General features: G+C 38.4%; 1 protein-coding gene across 7 annotated transcripts in view; it reads right to left on the bottom strand.

The window, feature by feature from the left end:
- The window catches only part of TBL1X (transducin beta like 1 X-linked), a 2,018,721-nt gene that overhangs the window by 281,934 nt on the left and 1,721,344 nt on the right, over positions 1–15,443 (bottom strand). For all 7 annotated transcript variants that reach the window (XM_044072565.1, XM_044072569.1, XM_044072563.1 and 4 more), the window contains 2 exons: positions 13,014–13,077; positions 12,830–12,927 (listed from right to left, as the gene is read on the bottom strand). In XM_044072565.1, the coding sequence (XP_043928500.1) occupies positions 12,830–12,927; positions 13,014–13,077 (162 nt within the window). The remainder of the gene's footprint in view (positions 1–12,829; positions 12,928–13,013; positions 13,078–15,443) is intronic.

Here is a 15,443-nt window from a genome sequence, read left to right as displayed (position 1 = left end):
CGAGATTCAAGTGAGATAAGTTGATTCTTCTAATAGAACAAGGCACTTTGGGATTACCAGATTTGAAGAGGTATTTCAGAGGTACACAGTTAAGGCTCTTACATGTAGCACCAGCAAAAACCTATAGGAAAAGGGTGGTCAAAGTGGAAAGGGATGATGGTGAAACAGGGGGTAGCTCAAGAAACAAGGAGAGACTGGGATTTTGGATGCATATATTTAAGGAGAATAACAATAATCATACAGAATATTATATTCATAAAATAGCAGAAAGTATTCTAAGAACTAAGCCAACATGGGAATGGAGAAAGGAGACACTGCTGATAGGGATGACTGCAATTAGGGATTCAGACAATAGGCAAGAGGGGGCTGGAATTTATTGGAGAAAACTGGCAAAGGAACCAAGGCATTAATAACTAGAGAGGGAAAGGTAACAGAATGGTAAGACACCAGTAATGTATTTGGACTGCAGGTTAAAGATTTGCCTTCCCTATCAAGGGCTATCAGAGTATAGGCAATAAGAAAGAAACAGAGGATGTTCTAAATGAAAGACCAACACTGGTAGAGTTTTTAGTAGAATCTAAAACAGAAGCCACCATTAAAAAAGGAATAATTAGTAGAGCATATAAAATATTACATGATAACTATAAGAATCAATCAGTGGAGGTTAGAAAGAATTGGGAAGAGAGATTAGATATGCAATTCAAAAAGAAACAATGGGGGATATATGTATGTCTCCCAAATACGCAACACACACTAGAAGATTTGGGATTTTTCATTGGAAATGTTTACATAGATGTTTTTATACCCAAGCAGACTCCAGAGAATTTTGCCTCAGGTAGACAGGAAATGTTGGAGATGTGATGGGGAAGAAAGAGGTAACTGGGAACATATGAACATGATACAGAATTAGAATTGCCTAAACATAGTAAGGCCTTCCTGAGTCTAATTATGGTGGCTGACAAAAAAGCAATTACTAGAAAATGGAAATCAAAGTCTAAACCAATTGTACTAGAAGTAATGAATTTGGTAAAAATAAAACAACTGGAATTGGGATCTTTAAAAAAGGATAGGAGCAAATTACATAGGAAAAAAGAGGAACTGTGGGAACAATACATACAGGGAAGAATGAGGTTTAAAAGAAGTCAGGACTTGAATGAGCTATGCAATCTTTGACTGACAATGATTGGGTAGATTATAACTGATGTATAATGCTTGCAACTATAATTATGTCAATACTGTTTGCGATGTAAAATGGTTGCAGTTGGGATTATGTCAATATGGTTTGTTTTCATTTATATAAATGTATGATTGCCTATGTCATAACTCATAATTTAAAAAAGAAAACTACCCACTACAAACTTTCAAACTGCTTGGGCTAACAATTACATCATTGGAATTCTAAGTCACATGACATGGAATCAGGAAATAACTGGACAGCTGCTCAGCCTAGAGTAAATGCAAACATAACTTTCCTATACTTAATAAGCATAGTTCCACTGATGTAAAAAAAAAAGTAAAATCTATACATTTTACAATCATAAAGCTCACTTTACATAACAAGAGCAAAATTACACCAAAAATAAATGGGAACAAAAAACTTTGCACTTGATCTTTACGTGAACGTCTGGACACAAAGGCCCACAATGGCCAATTCTTGAATGTTCTTCATGATCTTGTCCTGGATCCCTTCTGCCTTCATTTGTATTTGCTTATAAACAGGCTCAAAGTACTTCAGCATATGGAACTGGCAGTTTTGAGTTCTCGTGGCCAGTGTAGCAGAAGTTCAAGTTTTCTTTCCAAATCTGTCTATAAGTCTACTTTCCCTATCATTTGGCAAAAGGCTTTTAGATGCAGTTCAAGAATTTCCCTTGTCTGACTCCAGAGGTACCACAGCTGGATCCACAAGGTGCATATGGGTGTCCAGCACCACGTAGAAGTGGTCATGCTTCCTAGGGCACGGTGTAGGGAATTAGGCTAAAATGACATGTCAACAAACACATTATCTAAGACAACGTGAGAAATTGCCAATGGTCTAGTTTCAGGAAGACTCAGGAGCCTTCTGTAGTTGATCACAGGCTGTAAGAATTCTCTGGATTCCCAGCTGAGGCACTGTTTCATTCTACAAAGTATGTTCCCACAGCACAAAACTTCAGTGTGAAGCTGAGGATAAGGTATCTTCTAAATATGAGTCAAAGTGCTGGGGAGGGGTTAAGTTGTTCTACATAAGTCAATTTCTATTCCTCAGAATAAAAGGAATCCGAGTCTCTCTAGGGGAGATGTCACTTTTTCTTTTCCCACTGGAAGTTCTTACCACAAGTCTCCCTTCCAGAGAAAGCTGCCTAGATATTATGAAATTCGTGAAATTCTACTCCAGTCTGATAAGGCCTGTGACACAGTTTTCATTTAGGTTTGAGAAGCTTAGGTTTGGGTCTGGCAGATGGCAATACCCCCTGGATGTAGATGGGCAGCCATAGCCTCAGACAAGGTCCCAGGCAGGACTTCCTTAAATGCTGTCAGAGGGATGCTGCCTCATCTTCCTGAACTGAGGCAAAAGCGTCAGAATCTGGAGCCTGCAAAACTGGTCCAAACCTGATTGATGCCCAAACTGCTCCAGTCCATGAGGACATAGAAGTGGCCAAAGACATGGCAGCCTCCAAAGTAGGCCGATTGCTACTGATGCTGGAGACTGCTTACATGCCTCACTTGAATTAACAACCTCAACCCAAGGTACAGAGTTGGACACTATTAAAATGTCATCAGCCTTCCTAACTTCCTTCTCCTTTAGGTACTTCTCTCTGCACTTTTTATGGAGTTCAGCCTGGGGAACTAGTGAACATCATCTCATACTTTGGCCTAGCAGTACCCTCAGTCAGATGTTTGTGGGAGTTGGCTAAACACCTAATTCTTCTCTGTTTACAATCGGCACAAATCTCACAGCTGTGGGCTTCATGCTCAGGACCTAAATAGAATATGCAATAAGAGTTTAAGTCCTTGTGCAGAATTTGCTTTCTACACAAAAGGTAATCATTGCACTTTCTGATATTAATAAAAAGTCACAACTAGAGAAAAAACACTAAGAAAGATTCGCAACAGGTTACTTAACTTTCTCCACAATATGTCATCTTCAGGTAAAAACAATAGACTGACAACATAACTGCAGACATTTTACAACAGTCAAACATATCAAGAAAGAAATAAAGATGGTGCCAGCTAATGACGTTTTACACCAATGATGTTCTGACATCAGGTAGGGAGGCTGTCTGCCATCTGAGAGGTTGTGAAAAACTCTCCATCAAATGAATCAAATCAGTGTCCCTATGACGTTTGGAAGGAGTGGAATACCAGGGAACAGAAGCAGGAACAGATGATCGTTGAGGGGGTTTAAGAGCCATAAAAAGCACTGAAACCCCCCTGAGTAAAATCCTGCCATTATTTGTGGGGATCCTTAGCCACTGGGGTCACATACTTAGTCTTCCAATTCTTTTTTAAAGGAATATCAGCTTTAACAAATGACTGATGTTCAGATCCCTATACAGATTCAGTGAGGGTACCAAGTACCTCTTCCCTACTGAGTATTTGGGGAGTCCCCCTAGAACCCTTTGAAATAATTAGCTGTGTTCTCCCTGCACCAGATGCAGGCACAGTCTCAGTGGATGTGGGGGTAGACAGCACAATGTCGGCCTCCAAATGGGTCATGGCAGAGGAAGCTGATATTGGTACCAGTTGGTCCTCGGGTTCTTCAACCTGATGGAGACATCCAGTGGAGGATGGGACAGCAGTAGGATCAAGCACTAACCCTTGGCTTTCTTCTTAAGCCGCAGGTGAACATCAGGGTAGGCGGATTCAGACATGGTACCCTAAGCCAAAAGCTTCAACCACTGGTTCTTCAAATAAATAGAAAGAGATGACAGATGACTGCTGAGTGTCTTAGGGATAAGCAGCTGAGAAATCTCACACCGTGTATGGTTGTGTGCAGCGCGCACACAAAAAAGGCGCTTTTCATGCCTATCTTTATGGGGAATCTGCCTCCAGCACTCAGATTTTCCTTTCCTGGATGATATGCACACTAAAGCAAAAAGAAAGGAAAGAAGGGATCCCAATGAGGCACTTATCTTTAGAAGGCTTGGTAGTTGAACCAGCTAGGTGAACATCCTGCAGACCAAATTCAAAGGTAGCTTTTGGACAGGTGGCAAAGTAGTTCTGATAATTAGGTGCTCATACTTCACACACATACCTTATTGCCTTACACGTAGGACACGCATCTTGTGTACTGTGCCTAGAAGCTGTAAAGGCTTTGATATTCTGGCCAGACTTTCAGCTATCCTAATACAAGAGTGAAGAATAGGACAAATTCCAAAAGTGATAAGGAAGGATATCTAGGAATGCTAGTACCCTACTAAAAAAAATGTAATAAGTGAAGAAAGGAATATAGAGAGTTCCCCCACCATGTTATACAACAAGAAGGGGGAAGGTGGGGGATTTTGTACTGCAACTGTGATATATTCAAACATCTACTGTTAAGGTAAGTTTATTCACCCACCTGTACTATGTTCATTATTAGACTGCTGTTGCAGTAGCCTATGCTATATGGGACAAATACAAATGCATATAAAGAAAAACAGGAAGTATGAGTGTCTAGGAGCCCAAGGAGAACAGTTGTAGCAAACCCTTCTCATGCCCTAGAGATAGTCAGTTTTGAAGTGTTTGGTAAAAGTGTTAAAGAGAAGACCATGATACTATTTCTATAATATTTCTAGAGTCCTGAGGTGTGAGGTAGCTATTTTTGTGCCCAGTGTCATTCCCCAATGGGGGTGACCCCCACCCTCAAATTTAAGTTGAGAAGTACAACCCCCCCTCCCCCAAACAAAACTGCTTTCTACAGTTTATGCCACACACAGCACTACAGCACTTAAGTTTGGACCACAAATGCAATACCAGCATTTACTTTTAAATGTTTTCATACACCGAAAAGGCTTCAGGATCTACTGATGGCACCCCTTAACACTTTGCATACTTTGTTCCACCTTAGCTACACCTCTGCTACAGTACACCCCTTTCCAAAAAGCAGCAGAAGTAGCCATAACCCTGGTAGAATGGGCTCTGACTTTACCTGAAAGTATCTCGTTATGATATGAAAAACGAAACTCAATGGCATGAGATAACTACTTGTACATGGTATGTTTAGATACCAACTGTCCCTGTTTTTACCTTCACCAGAAATGAACGACTGTTTAAAATTCCTCCTGTTCTTTGTCCTATCAGAACAGTATATCAGCTGTCTGTGGACATCAAGAATGTGAAGAATTTTCTCTCCCTTATTTTTTGGTCCTGGAAAGATTACAGGGAGATGAATAAACTGATTCAAAATAAATTCAGAAACCACTTTAAGCATAAAAGAAGCGGTTTTAGATGCTCTTCTTGCAGAATAGTAAGGAGTAACACTGTTTTCTACAACAAAGACTTTAAATTAGCCTAGTGAGCTGGTTCAAAAGGAAAAAGTATATGTTTCTCCAATACAAAGTTAAGATCCCATGAATCAGTCACCTGTTTTGTAGGTGGACAGATATCTAATACCCCTTTTAGAATCTGCTTCACTTGAGATAAAGAAGTGAGGATTCCGTGGCAGAAATGTCTGAAAGATGAATCTTAATGACAGAGAAAGGTAAGAAAGGCCAGAGAATAATAACACACACACTGAAGAACCGAAGGTGGAGTCTTAAAAGGATCTTGCTTCATTCTAGAGAATCGTTTCCACTTATTCATATACGATTGTCTAGTTGCACGTCTATTAGCCTCCTTTAATACCCACTACACATCCTCAGAGAAAAAGCGTGAAAGGTATTAGAATTCTATGATCTGGGCTGAAGATCTTGAAGTTTAGGGTGGATCAGAAGTCCCTGTCTTGTGCGAGTAAGTCCATCCTGTGAGGAATCCTGTGGTGATTGTCCTTTGTCATTTTCAAAAGCAGGAAGAAACAATGGGCCAAAAGGGAACAGTACTGTTATCTTGAGAATCCTTTGGGATGTTTAAAAGAACTTTGGTTACCAGAGGAAAGGACAGAAAAGCAGAAAGGAACATTTCCCTCCCTGGGAATGAAACAGCATCTGTCTTCTGGGCTTTTCTTCAATGAGTCATGAAGCAGAACTTCATTAACTGTCTGTTGCGAATAGAAGCAAACAGATCTACTTGGTAGGTTCCCCACAGATGGATGAGTTCTTGGACAACTATGGGATGCAACTTCCATTCACTGGGGTCTGCTCTGCTTCTGCTCAGCTTGTCTGCCACAAAATTCTGCTCTAATGTAATGTGCATAACCCTATAGAGATAGATTATTCTGAGTGGTCAGTTACCAAGCTATCATAGCTAATTTGCACAGGGAGCAAGACCTGGGTTCCTCCTTGTTTGTTTATCACATGACTGTGGTGTTGCCTTGAGGACTAACACAGGTCCTAGTTTAGTGATCTGGCAGCATTTAATAATGTCATCATTTATTTGATGTTTGTGTGTTTCTTTTTGTCCTGATGGTTTCACAGACCATGAACATTCACCCATTTGGAAACCGCTCCAATGTAACATCCGATGCATCTATGGTTATAGGCTGAGAGTACGGATTGGTGAGAAGAGAGAGAGAGAGACCCACATTAATGGATAACTGATTCACCCACCAGAGAATTTCTCTCGATAAACCTCAGCACCAGAATCTGAAAAAAAGAGGGGGTGCTGATGGCGGGTCCAGAATGACTTGAGGAGCCACTGAATTTTTCTGACATGTAATGTGGCAACAGGAATCATAAGAATTGTAGAGGACATTAATCCTAATATTTTCGGATAGTCCCTGGCAGTTATTCAAGTTTGGCTGGAAAATATCAGAAATTGTTCCTTCTAAAAGTCTACTTTGTCCAGAGGAAGACAGGCCATCATCAAAGATTTATCTAGCAGCCATCCTAGAAACACTATCTTGTGATATGGAATGAGAGATGATTTTTCTTGGTTCACTTGAAAATCCAGGTTGAGAATAAGAGTTTGATAGAGAGAGATTCTTGACAGCCTAGAAAAGATTCTGCAAAAATAAAACAGTAATCTAACTAGGGAAAATTTGTATGACCTACAACCTGCAATAAGCCATTATGGAGCCAGACACTTTGTAAACATTCTTGGAGCTGTTGAAAACCCAAAGTGTAAACCAGAAAACTGAAAATGTGAACCAGTCAAAGAAATATCTTAAAATGTGTACAAAGACTTTATAAGCTGGAATATAATAATAGGCATCTTTTTAAGCCTACAGTTACTAGAAAATTGAAACGAGGAATGAGCGGTAACAACAGACTGTAGAGAAAGCATTTTGAATTTTAGAATCTTGATGTGAAGATTTAGAAATGAGAGGACAAAGCATGTGGTCTCCTGGTTCCTCCTTTCTCTGGCACAAGAAATATTCCTGAGTAAAATCATCTTTCTATTTTGTCTGGTGGGACATGCCTATTACTCCAGTGATGATAAAATGATCCAGAATAGGTGAAAAAGGGAGGTTTGATTGCTTGGATGGGAAGGAATCTCTTGAAATGATGACAGTCCCACTACCAACTGTAACCTGTAATCTGGTTACAATGAGGTAAGTGAATATATAGACTTTGAGAGTTAAATCTTTGCCAGGGTGGGGAAGGGAAGAAGGCATACTCATTCGCTTTTTTTTAATTGTATCTGGGCTTGAGAAGGCCCTCCCCTTTCTTTTTGAAACCTCCTTGCAAATGTTTCTTAAAAGTCTGTTTACCTGTCATTTGTTGGGATTGTTTGAAATGTTAAAGAAAGTTTATATAGTGTTTGGGGACAAGAGTTCTGAAAAATCTGAGAAACACCTTGGATTAACTTTAACCTTTCAAGAAAATTCATGAGAATTTCAGCAGAGGAAGATCCAAACAACACTTCTTTATCCAAAGGTGCACTCAAAGGTTCAGCTTTAACATCCTCTGCTAAACTGTGTGTGTGCAGCCAAGCAAATCTCATAACTGACAAAATAGCAGCTTGTCTGGAAATAAAATTAGCAGTGTCATATGAACATTTAATAGACTGGTATAACCTGAGACACTGAAGAAAGAAAAGAACTTAAAGATGCCTGTGTTGATAGGAGGTACTGCCAGCTATGCCAGGAGAAGTAGGGCAGTGGATGTGTAAACATATGCCAGCACAGTTAGGTGGAATTTTGTACAGAATTATATGTTACTTGAATATCAAACTGATTTGTACAGATGCTTGTGCTGAAAATGTATTTGTAAAGTTGTTTGTGTTAAAAATGTACCAACAGTGTGCCCTGCTGGAAAGAAAAATGTGCATGCATTACTGTAACTGTTTAAATGCATATGTTGGAACAGTGGATAATGAAAGAGAAGAGGTTAATCTCAATCCACCTGACTGAAAACTAGCTGAAATTAAATTAGGCTACAAAGATTGTATCTTACAGTTCTGGTTGCAGCCAGAGACAAAATGTCTGGGAAACCAAGTATTAGGAAGCCTTCTTTATTGTCACTAGCAGGGAGCTAATTGCTACTCTGGAAGGACAGAGGTTTGAAATTGTTTTCTGACTTCCAGGAGCTGCAGCAGATTTGAGCAAAGCTCTGTGTGTACGATAACACATAGTTGCTAAAATCCTGGCAAGTTCTAGTGTTAGTGATAGTGTGGGAAAAAGTCGGATGACCAAATGTGATGTCATTCTGTAAGCTATCCCAGACATAATATTTAGATATTATATTGAGAAGTCTCTCAGTCAGACTGAGCAGTCTGTTCTTGCAACCTGACAGAAAGATCCTTCGCCTACTTCATCTTGCCTTGCTCCAGTAAGTGAACCAGGGAATAGTAACTCTTTGGATTACTGAGGAAAATATAGTGAGATTAGTTAAGTACTGTATTTCTGTAACTGTGTTTATCTGTTCTTCTGTGTTATGTTAATATTTCTAGTGGTTGAAACTCTGGTGTTTACTATAAATAGATATTTAGTATTTTCTTGTTCTTTTATTATTTATTATTAAATATATTTAAACTTTTCATAGAGGCTGGTCCTTTTATAAAATAGCTAATCTTTGAGATTATTTGCACATATTTGTTGATAACTGTGGCCACTCTTAAGCCTGGATGTTTGGTCCACATTACTATTTGAATTAATATTAATTTCACTCGGCATAATTGTATACCCTTTTAAGAGCCTTACAGTAAATCTACTTTATAGTCTGGTGGCAGTGAATCTACTTTATAGTCTGGGTGATGTTGGTAGAGCAAGTAATCTGTGCCAGCCTTTCCCAGGTGTGTGCGTGTGTGTGTGAAAATTAAATCTCAAAGAGTGTGTGCATGCCATTTACATGGAGCAGGGACACTAAGCACTGGTTTCACAGAGAGTGTGCTGGAGGACTTGGCTTGGACACTCAGCTAAGGACTTAACCCTACAGCTGTGCTAGTGGGATGCCTTACTGGGGACTTGGAGAGAGACAGAGAGAAATTATATAAGCTGCTTAGAATAAGCTGATTTTGAAAGTTGAAATAATTGCAGAATCTGCTTAAGATTCCTAAAGTGAAATTTATGAGATTGTGGAACTTTTTACAATTTATCCATCTTTCATAGGGGATGGCGGCTGCACTGAAAACATTCACTATGGCTGCTAAAATGGGAGGGACAGTGAATGGTTGAGAAGTATCAACTTGTAATATCTCACTTTTGCTGGGTCTCAAACATTTATTTTTATTTAACTTAAATAATTTCTTTATTCAGCCAATGGTGCCAGAAAAAGATCATCTAGAGAATCTGAAGATATATTTTCCACATACAGTAGAGTGTCGATTATTCAAATTAATTGGGACCTAGGGTACTTAGGATAATCAAACATGTAATTGAACTGGATAAAAAAACTTCTGAAATCTTGTTCTTCTCCATGCGGGGAATACACTTTTCAACAATTCAGCAATTCCAGTGGGTAATAAAAAATATTTTTCAAATAATTTTATTACCCACTGGAATTGCTGAATTGTTGAAAAGTGTATTCCCCGCATGGAGAAGAACAAGATTTTAGATGTTTTTTATCCAGTTCAATTATATGTTTGATTATACAAACTACCCTAGGTCCGAATTAGTTTGAATAATTGACTCTTTACTGTATGTGGAAAATATATCTTCAGATTCTCTAGATGAAGAGTTGGTGATCATACAAAAAATTCTTCATCACCCAAATAATACCCCAATCCTCACTAACCTGATCTCCCCATATAAAAATCTTGCAACACTTCGCTCTGCAAATAAGTTACTAATTTCCAATATTAAATCTAATAATAAAGCTGGGGACTCACTTTTTACTAACGTTGTGGGCAAAATCTGGAACAAGCTTCCTATGACACTCGCATCTCTCTCATCTACGTCTCTTTTCAAGAAACACCTCAAAGAACATCAGAAATTTCTCTGGCTTTGTCCCTGTTCTAAACCAGACTGAACCTTACTTCTTCCCCCTATTTTTCTCTTCTTACTATACCCCTTCCTTCTGTGCTATGTCCTCTCTGCAACAAGATTCTATAGAAGCCATCTGTATACTAACCAGTGCTTTTTTTTCCCTCTACAACCTTCTTTTTCTTTTTCCCCTTTTTGTCTTATAAATGATAACATTAAACCCTTGAGTTTACCTGTACTTGTGTGTATCTTAAACTATGCATTGACTCTATACTACTATTCTTAAACATAATTTTTATTTTTTTTCTTTCCAAATATTGTTAATTCTCCTATGTATAGCAATTTAGAATTTTTTTAAGTATTGCATTTTTTAAGTATTGTAATTTTTTTGAAGTATTGTACTTTATAACTATTGTTTTCTGTAATTTTACTTTTCTTGGAGCTTATCTCCCTGGGCCTCTACTGAAAAGGGACATGCATCCAGCTAGACTAGCCCAGTCAACAAATGTAAAATAAAAAAATAAAAAAATAAATAATGAGAAAACTCTGTATGGAAGATCTAAGATTCCCTAAAGTTCCTTAGAGTTCAGGCACCTGATAAAAAACATACTGTAAGTATCCAACCTAATAACAGGTAGTAGAAATACTTTCTTTAAAAACTTTCCAAAGTATAAATCCACTAATGAAAGTAGGGAAGCACAAGCTAGTTCAAGTAGAATCTTCTTTAGTAGAAGCGCACAAACAAGCAAATCAAATAGTTGAAAAAACAGAATATTTAAAATAAAAATGAGAAAATATTTTTCACACATGAACAGGCTACAAGTTCAAAAACATTCACAAGTGAATATATATAATGTTTACATATTTAGACTTCATGATTTTTTCCTACCTCAAAATTTTAGAAGGCTGTGTTGGGATAACTGACATTTCAGATAATCAACGTTCAGATAATCGACTCTCTACTGTACTCTGTTACCAATTAACCAGTATAAAATCCTTGGGGATATAATCCAAGCCTACATCTTGCACATCACACTCTGAATCAGAATCTGAAGGGGAGGGGGATATTTTCCTTTTAGTTTACAAGAAGAGTCAGACTGTAATCACTAAAAGGCTTTAATTAAGCCTTTGGCAAAGGCAAATTTGCATTTGCTCTCTTAGCAGAGGGGGATAAAAAAGTAGCGGTATACTTATGTTTGTGCCCTCTTCTTGGAACTGTCTACAGAAATGAAGATAGACATATGATCATCTCCCCAGGAATCTGATTCCTCCATACAGCTCTGTAAGATAATGACATCTGCCTCCTCTTCCGGTCCTGGCAAGAGCAAGTCTCTTCTGTCCAAAGGAGACATATAAGTGGTCTTGGAAGACATCCTCGGTCTCAGTTCTTAATCCCTTTGAGCAACAATTCCAGAAGAGCTGACAGATGGCCTGAAGATTCAGACATGGTCACGGCAGAATCTCCTGCCAAAGACTGAGGCAAAGAGGAGGTCTGATTGGAAACTAAAAAGCCTCCCTGGATACTTTTCTTTTCTTGGGGACCAGTAGGGTGGGGTCTCCAAGGAACCAGGGCACGGTTCCAAGACTCAACAGGTCAAAGCCCTCAATGTTTGGTTTTCTAAATGTAACAGAAGAGAACTACACTCCTAAAACTCTTAGGAGCAGGTGAAGGACAAACATCAAGTGAACAGAACTGAATGTAGAGTTCCTCCTCTAAGCAAATCAGTCAGAATTTGTGGTGATCTTTACAGGGAATACGACAACCACACAAACACTTCTCCTTTCTCTTAGACAAATTCAGTGAAGCAGATACGATTTTCTAATAAAAATGGAAGTAAGTCCCCAAGGGGTACTTACCTGCCAACCTGATGAAAATTAGCTGACTGCCAAACCTGACAAATTGTAACAGAGAGAAAGACTTGGTGTCAGCTTCAAAGGTAGGAAAATTCAGAGTTTTGGTGCCTATACATCTGCCTTGTGCTCGGCCTTGAGCACTAATAGTCATACTGCAGCATGGAAGGTGCACTAGTGCTTTGGAAACTGGACAGACATCCAGTCCTTGGCAGTATACATCCCATACAGCTTAGGCTACTGCAACAGTGTTCTCATTATGAACACTATAGTAGAATTGAGTGTGTTATAAAATGGTCTAATCAGCTAGTACTACTGGCTTTGTAGTAAAGAATAATGTTTTTTTCCTGCAAATGATACTCAGAATGAAGCAGATCTGCTTCTCTGACACAGTCTTTTGCTATGTTTATTAAGCAATGATAAATTACAAAAAAAAAAAAAAAAAAAAAAAAAAAAAAAAAAAAAAAAAACTCGTCACAAAGCACACAGAGTATAAACCCTAATGATGCTTATGCATCTCAGACACATTGCAGTTCAACTTATTTCTTCAATACTTACTTTATCAACACCTGCACTCAGAATATAGTTTCCATTCTTATTCCATTTCAAGGCAAATATGGGACCCTTATGTTGTCCTAAAGTGCTTGCAAGGTTACCTGTAAAATATCAAATAACATTTTAGCAACAGTGCTAATAAAAGGGAAATGAAACTATGCCTGCATGTTTAAATAATTTTGCTTACCGTCTTCTGTCCATATTCTTGCAAAGCCGTCATATGACCCTGTTGCTAGCAAAGTTCCTTCACTCTGTGGAAAGAAGCCACAACAATCAGGGCGCTGCACTTCCAAATGCATTATGTTTGCCATGGTTGCATGTTAAAACTGCAACAAACTCTCTGGGACAAAATGTATTAATATTTTCATGTCATGTCATTATCCAGTAACATGCAAACAGTTACAGTATGCAGCAGACAACATAAGACCACACATTTTGGTTACCTGGAAGTAGGCATGTTTTAGAAGTGTAACACACTAAAAACAGTGCTTTGAAAACTACCTGTCACAAGTACTTCTGTAACGTGAACAGCTCAGAATATTACAGTGTGTTCAGGTTAGTCACTTTGCAGAATTACACGTTCGGTATTACTGTCTCAGTTTGTTTATTTAATCAGATAGTGAGTTGGTCCATAGACCCTTTTTTAGCCATGACCCAGGCCACACTGGCAAAAGTACAATAAGCAAGAATAGACAAAAAAATGGCAACTGAGTACCAGATGCATTAGAATAAAAGATAAATGAAATACAAAGTCAATATAGCCAGCAGTTTTGCACACAGTAATGAAAAAGGAGACAATATTAACAGTATATAAAATTTGTCAGTAGTTATCACACGTGTCATATTACAAAATGATTCAGAATTAACACAGAAGCTATGTGATGGTGGACTTACCAATGTCTAACACTTATTTTTACCTCATTAATTAAGATGGGACTTTCTTTAACTTAAATGCAAGTAGATTGTCAGAGTTACTTATCTTTTCTGTGAGGGAATTCCATTTATAGTATCAATCAATCCAGTCAATCTGGAAGACTTGTTCAGTTGTAGAAAGTGTAAGCTGTACAGTACCTTGAAGTTCAGAGATGCATTTGCCTGTACAGTAATTTATTTTCTAGTGGTACACACAACATATAAAATCATTTACACCCAAGACTGTTCGACAAAAAAAGATTTTCTAGCTTGAACAAGTAGTCAGTGATATATCACAGTATCTTGCTTTTGGTAGATTGGATTATGACAGAAATATGCAGGAAGGCCAAGGCTATGACTGGAAGGGCATATTCTGCTTGGTATTAAATATATGTATTACAGCAGCCTTACATGAATAAGTAAAAGTGAAAATTTAACTGCAGCTCTCAAGCTGTGCTAGTACTTCATGGTGATATTCTTAGTGTGGGACGTGAAGGACAAATTGAGACCAAGAGCGACTTGAACATATTTCTGATCTGCTGTAACAGGTAATGTGATCCAGAATAGTAATACATGAGGTATCTGTTAATCTTTGAGGTATCCACAAAATTATAACATTCATTTCACAAGTGTTTATCAGTTTACTGCTGGTGAGCCTGTTCCACAGGACTTTTAAGTCCTCTTGTGATGCATTTGTCACTGTGGAAAGTGTCCTGCTACCGTTTTCAACAGATGAAGAGTAATCAAAGGCAATGCTGTCAACAACTGAATGTTAACCTGCAGGAAGAGTATGTTTAGGAATGCTCGCACCTGCAGAAAATGACAAGCGTCATTAGTGCTGTGCATACAACTCTGCAAACTTCCGAAAGCGAGTGCCAGCCACAAAACAAGCAGCTAACTGCAGACTAGCAGAAAACCAACACAGCAGTAAGATAAAATGTTTACAAAGTGAGACAGCACAGGCACTAATATACATGCATAAGAGGCAAAATGCATCATGTGCTTGTCTCAGTGCAAAATGTAAATAAGGCACAGCCTTCCTAAGACTAGTTTCATCTGTTATGGTACATAACTTGCAGCAGAGATGATGGTCAACTCTGCATACAGTTAAAGAAAAATAAAGCATAAAACACATTCTCCCACAGAATCACGCTATATTCTAGACAACAGCAGCTATGGAGTGGAACTCAAGGGCCACAGCACATGGAGATCATATTAACAATGAAAACAGATAAGTGTGTGTGGAACAGAGTTTGCAAACATGAAATAAAATGTTGCATGCCACCCTTACTGAAGCAATGCACCTTGGACATTCAGTGGTTATCAGTAATGTTTAATAAACACAGCTAAGCACAGTGAGAATACAATAAAGGATATATATTGTTTCAATTCTAGTCATTTTGTACACCAAGAAAGGGCTGTGGTAAAATGTCAAAAAGCCTCGAGTTTAGCACTGATTGCTATATGTTCTGCGACAATATCAGCAACCACACGTCTCAGCAGCAAGACAGCATGCTGAAGTACAATGGAAATGGCCTAATAACATCTAAAAATTATGATCCCATGTACCCACATCATGCTTGCACTAACATGGCACTATCAGGGTATCCTTTGTCACTCTCCAGACAGAACATTATTACCTAATCATGTGGGCTACGTAAACAGCTGCCCTGAAACTTCCCATATTTGACGCATATTTTATTTG

This window comes from Protopterus annectens, chromosome 5.part0 (genome assembly GCF_019279795.1).
Source record: "Protopterus annectens isolate FY-2018-M chromosome 5.part0, PAN1.0, whole genome shotgun sequence".
Taxonomy (NCBI): Eukaryota; Metazoa; Chordata; order Ceratodontiformes; family Protopteridae; genus Protopterus; species Protopterus annectens.
This window is presented reverse-complemented; position numbering and strand designations above follow the sequence as displayed.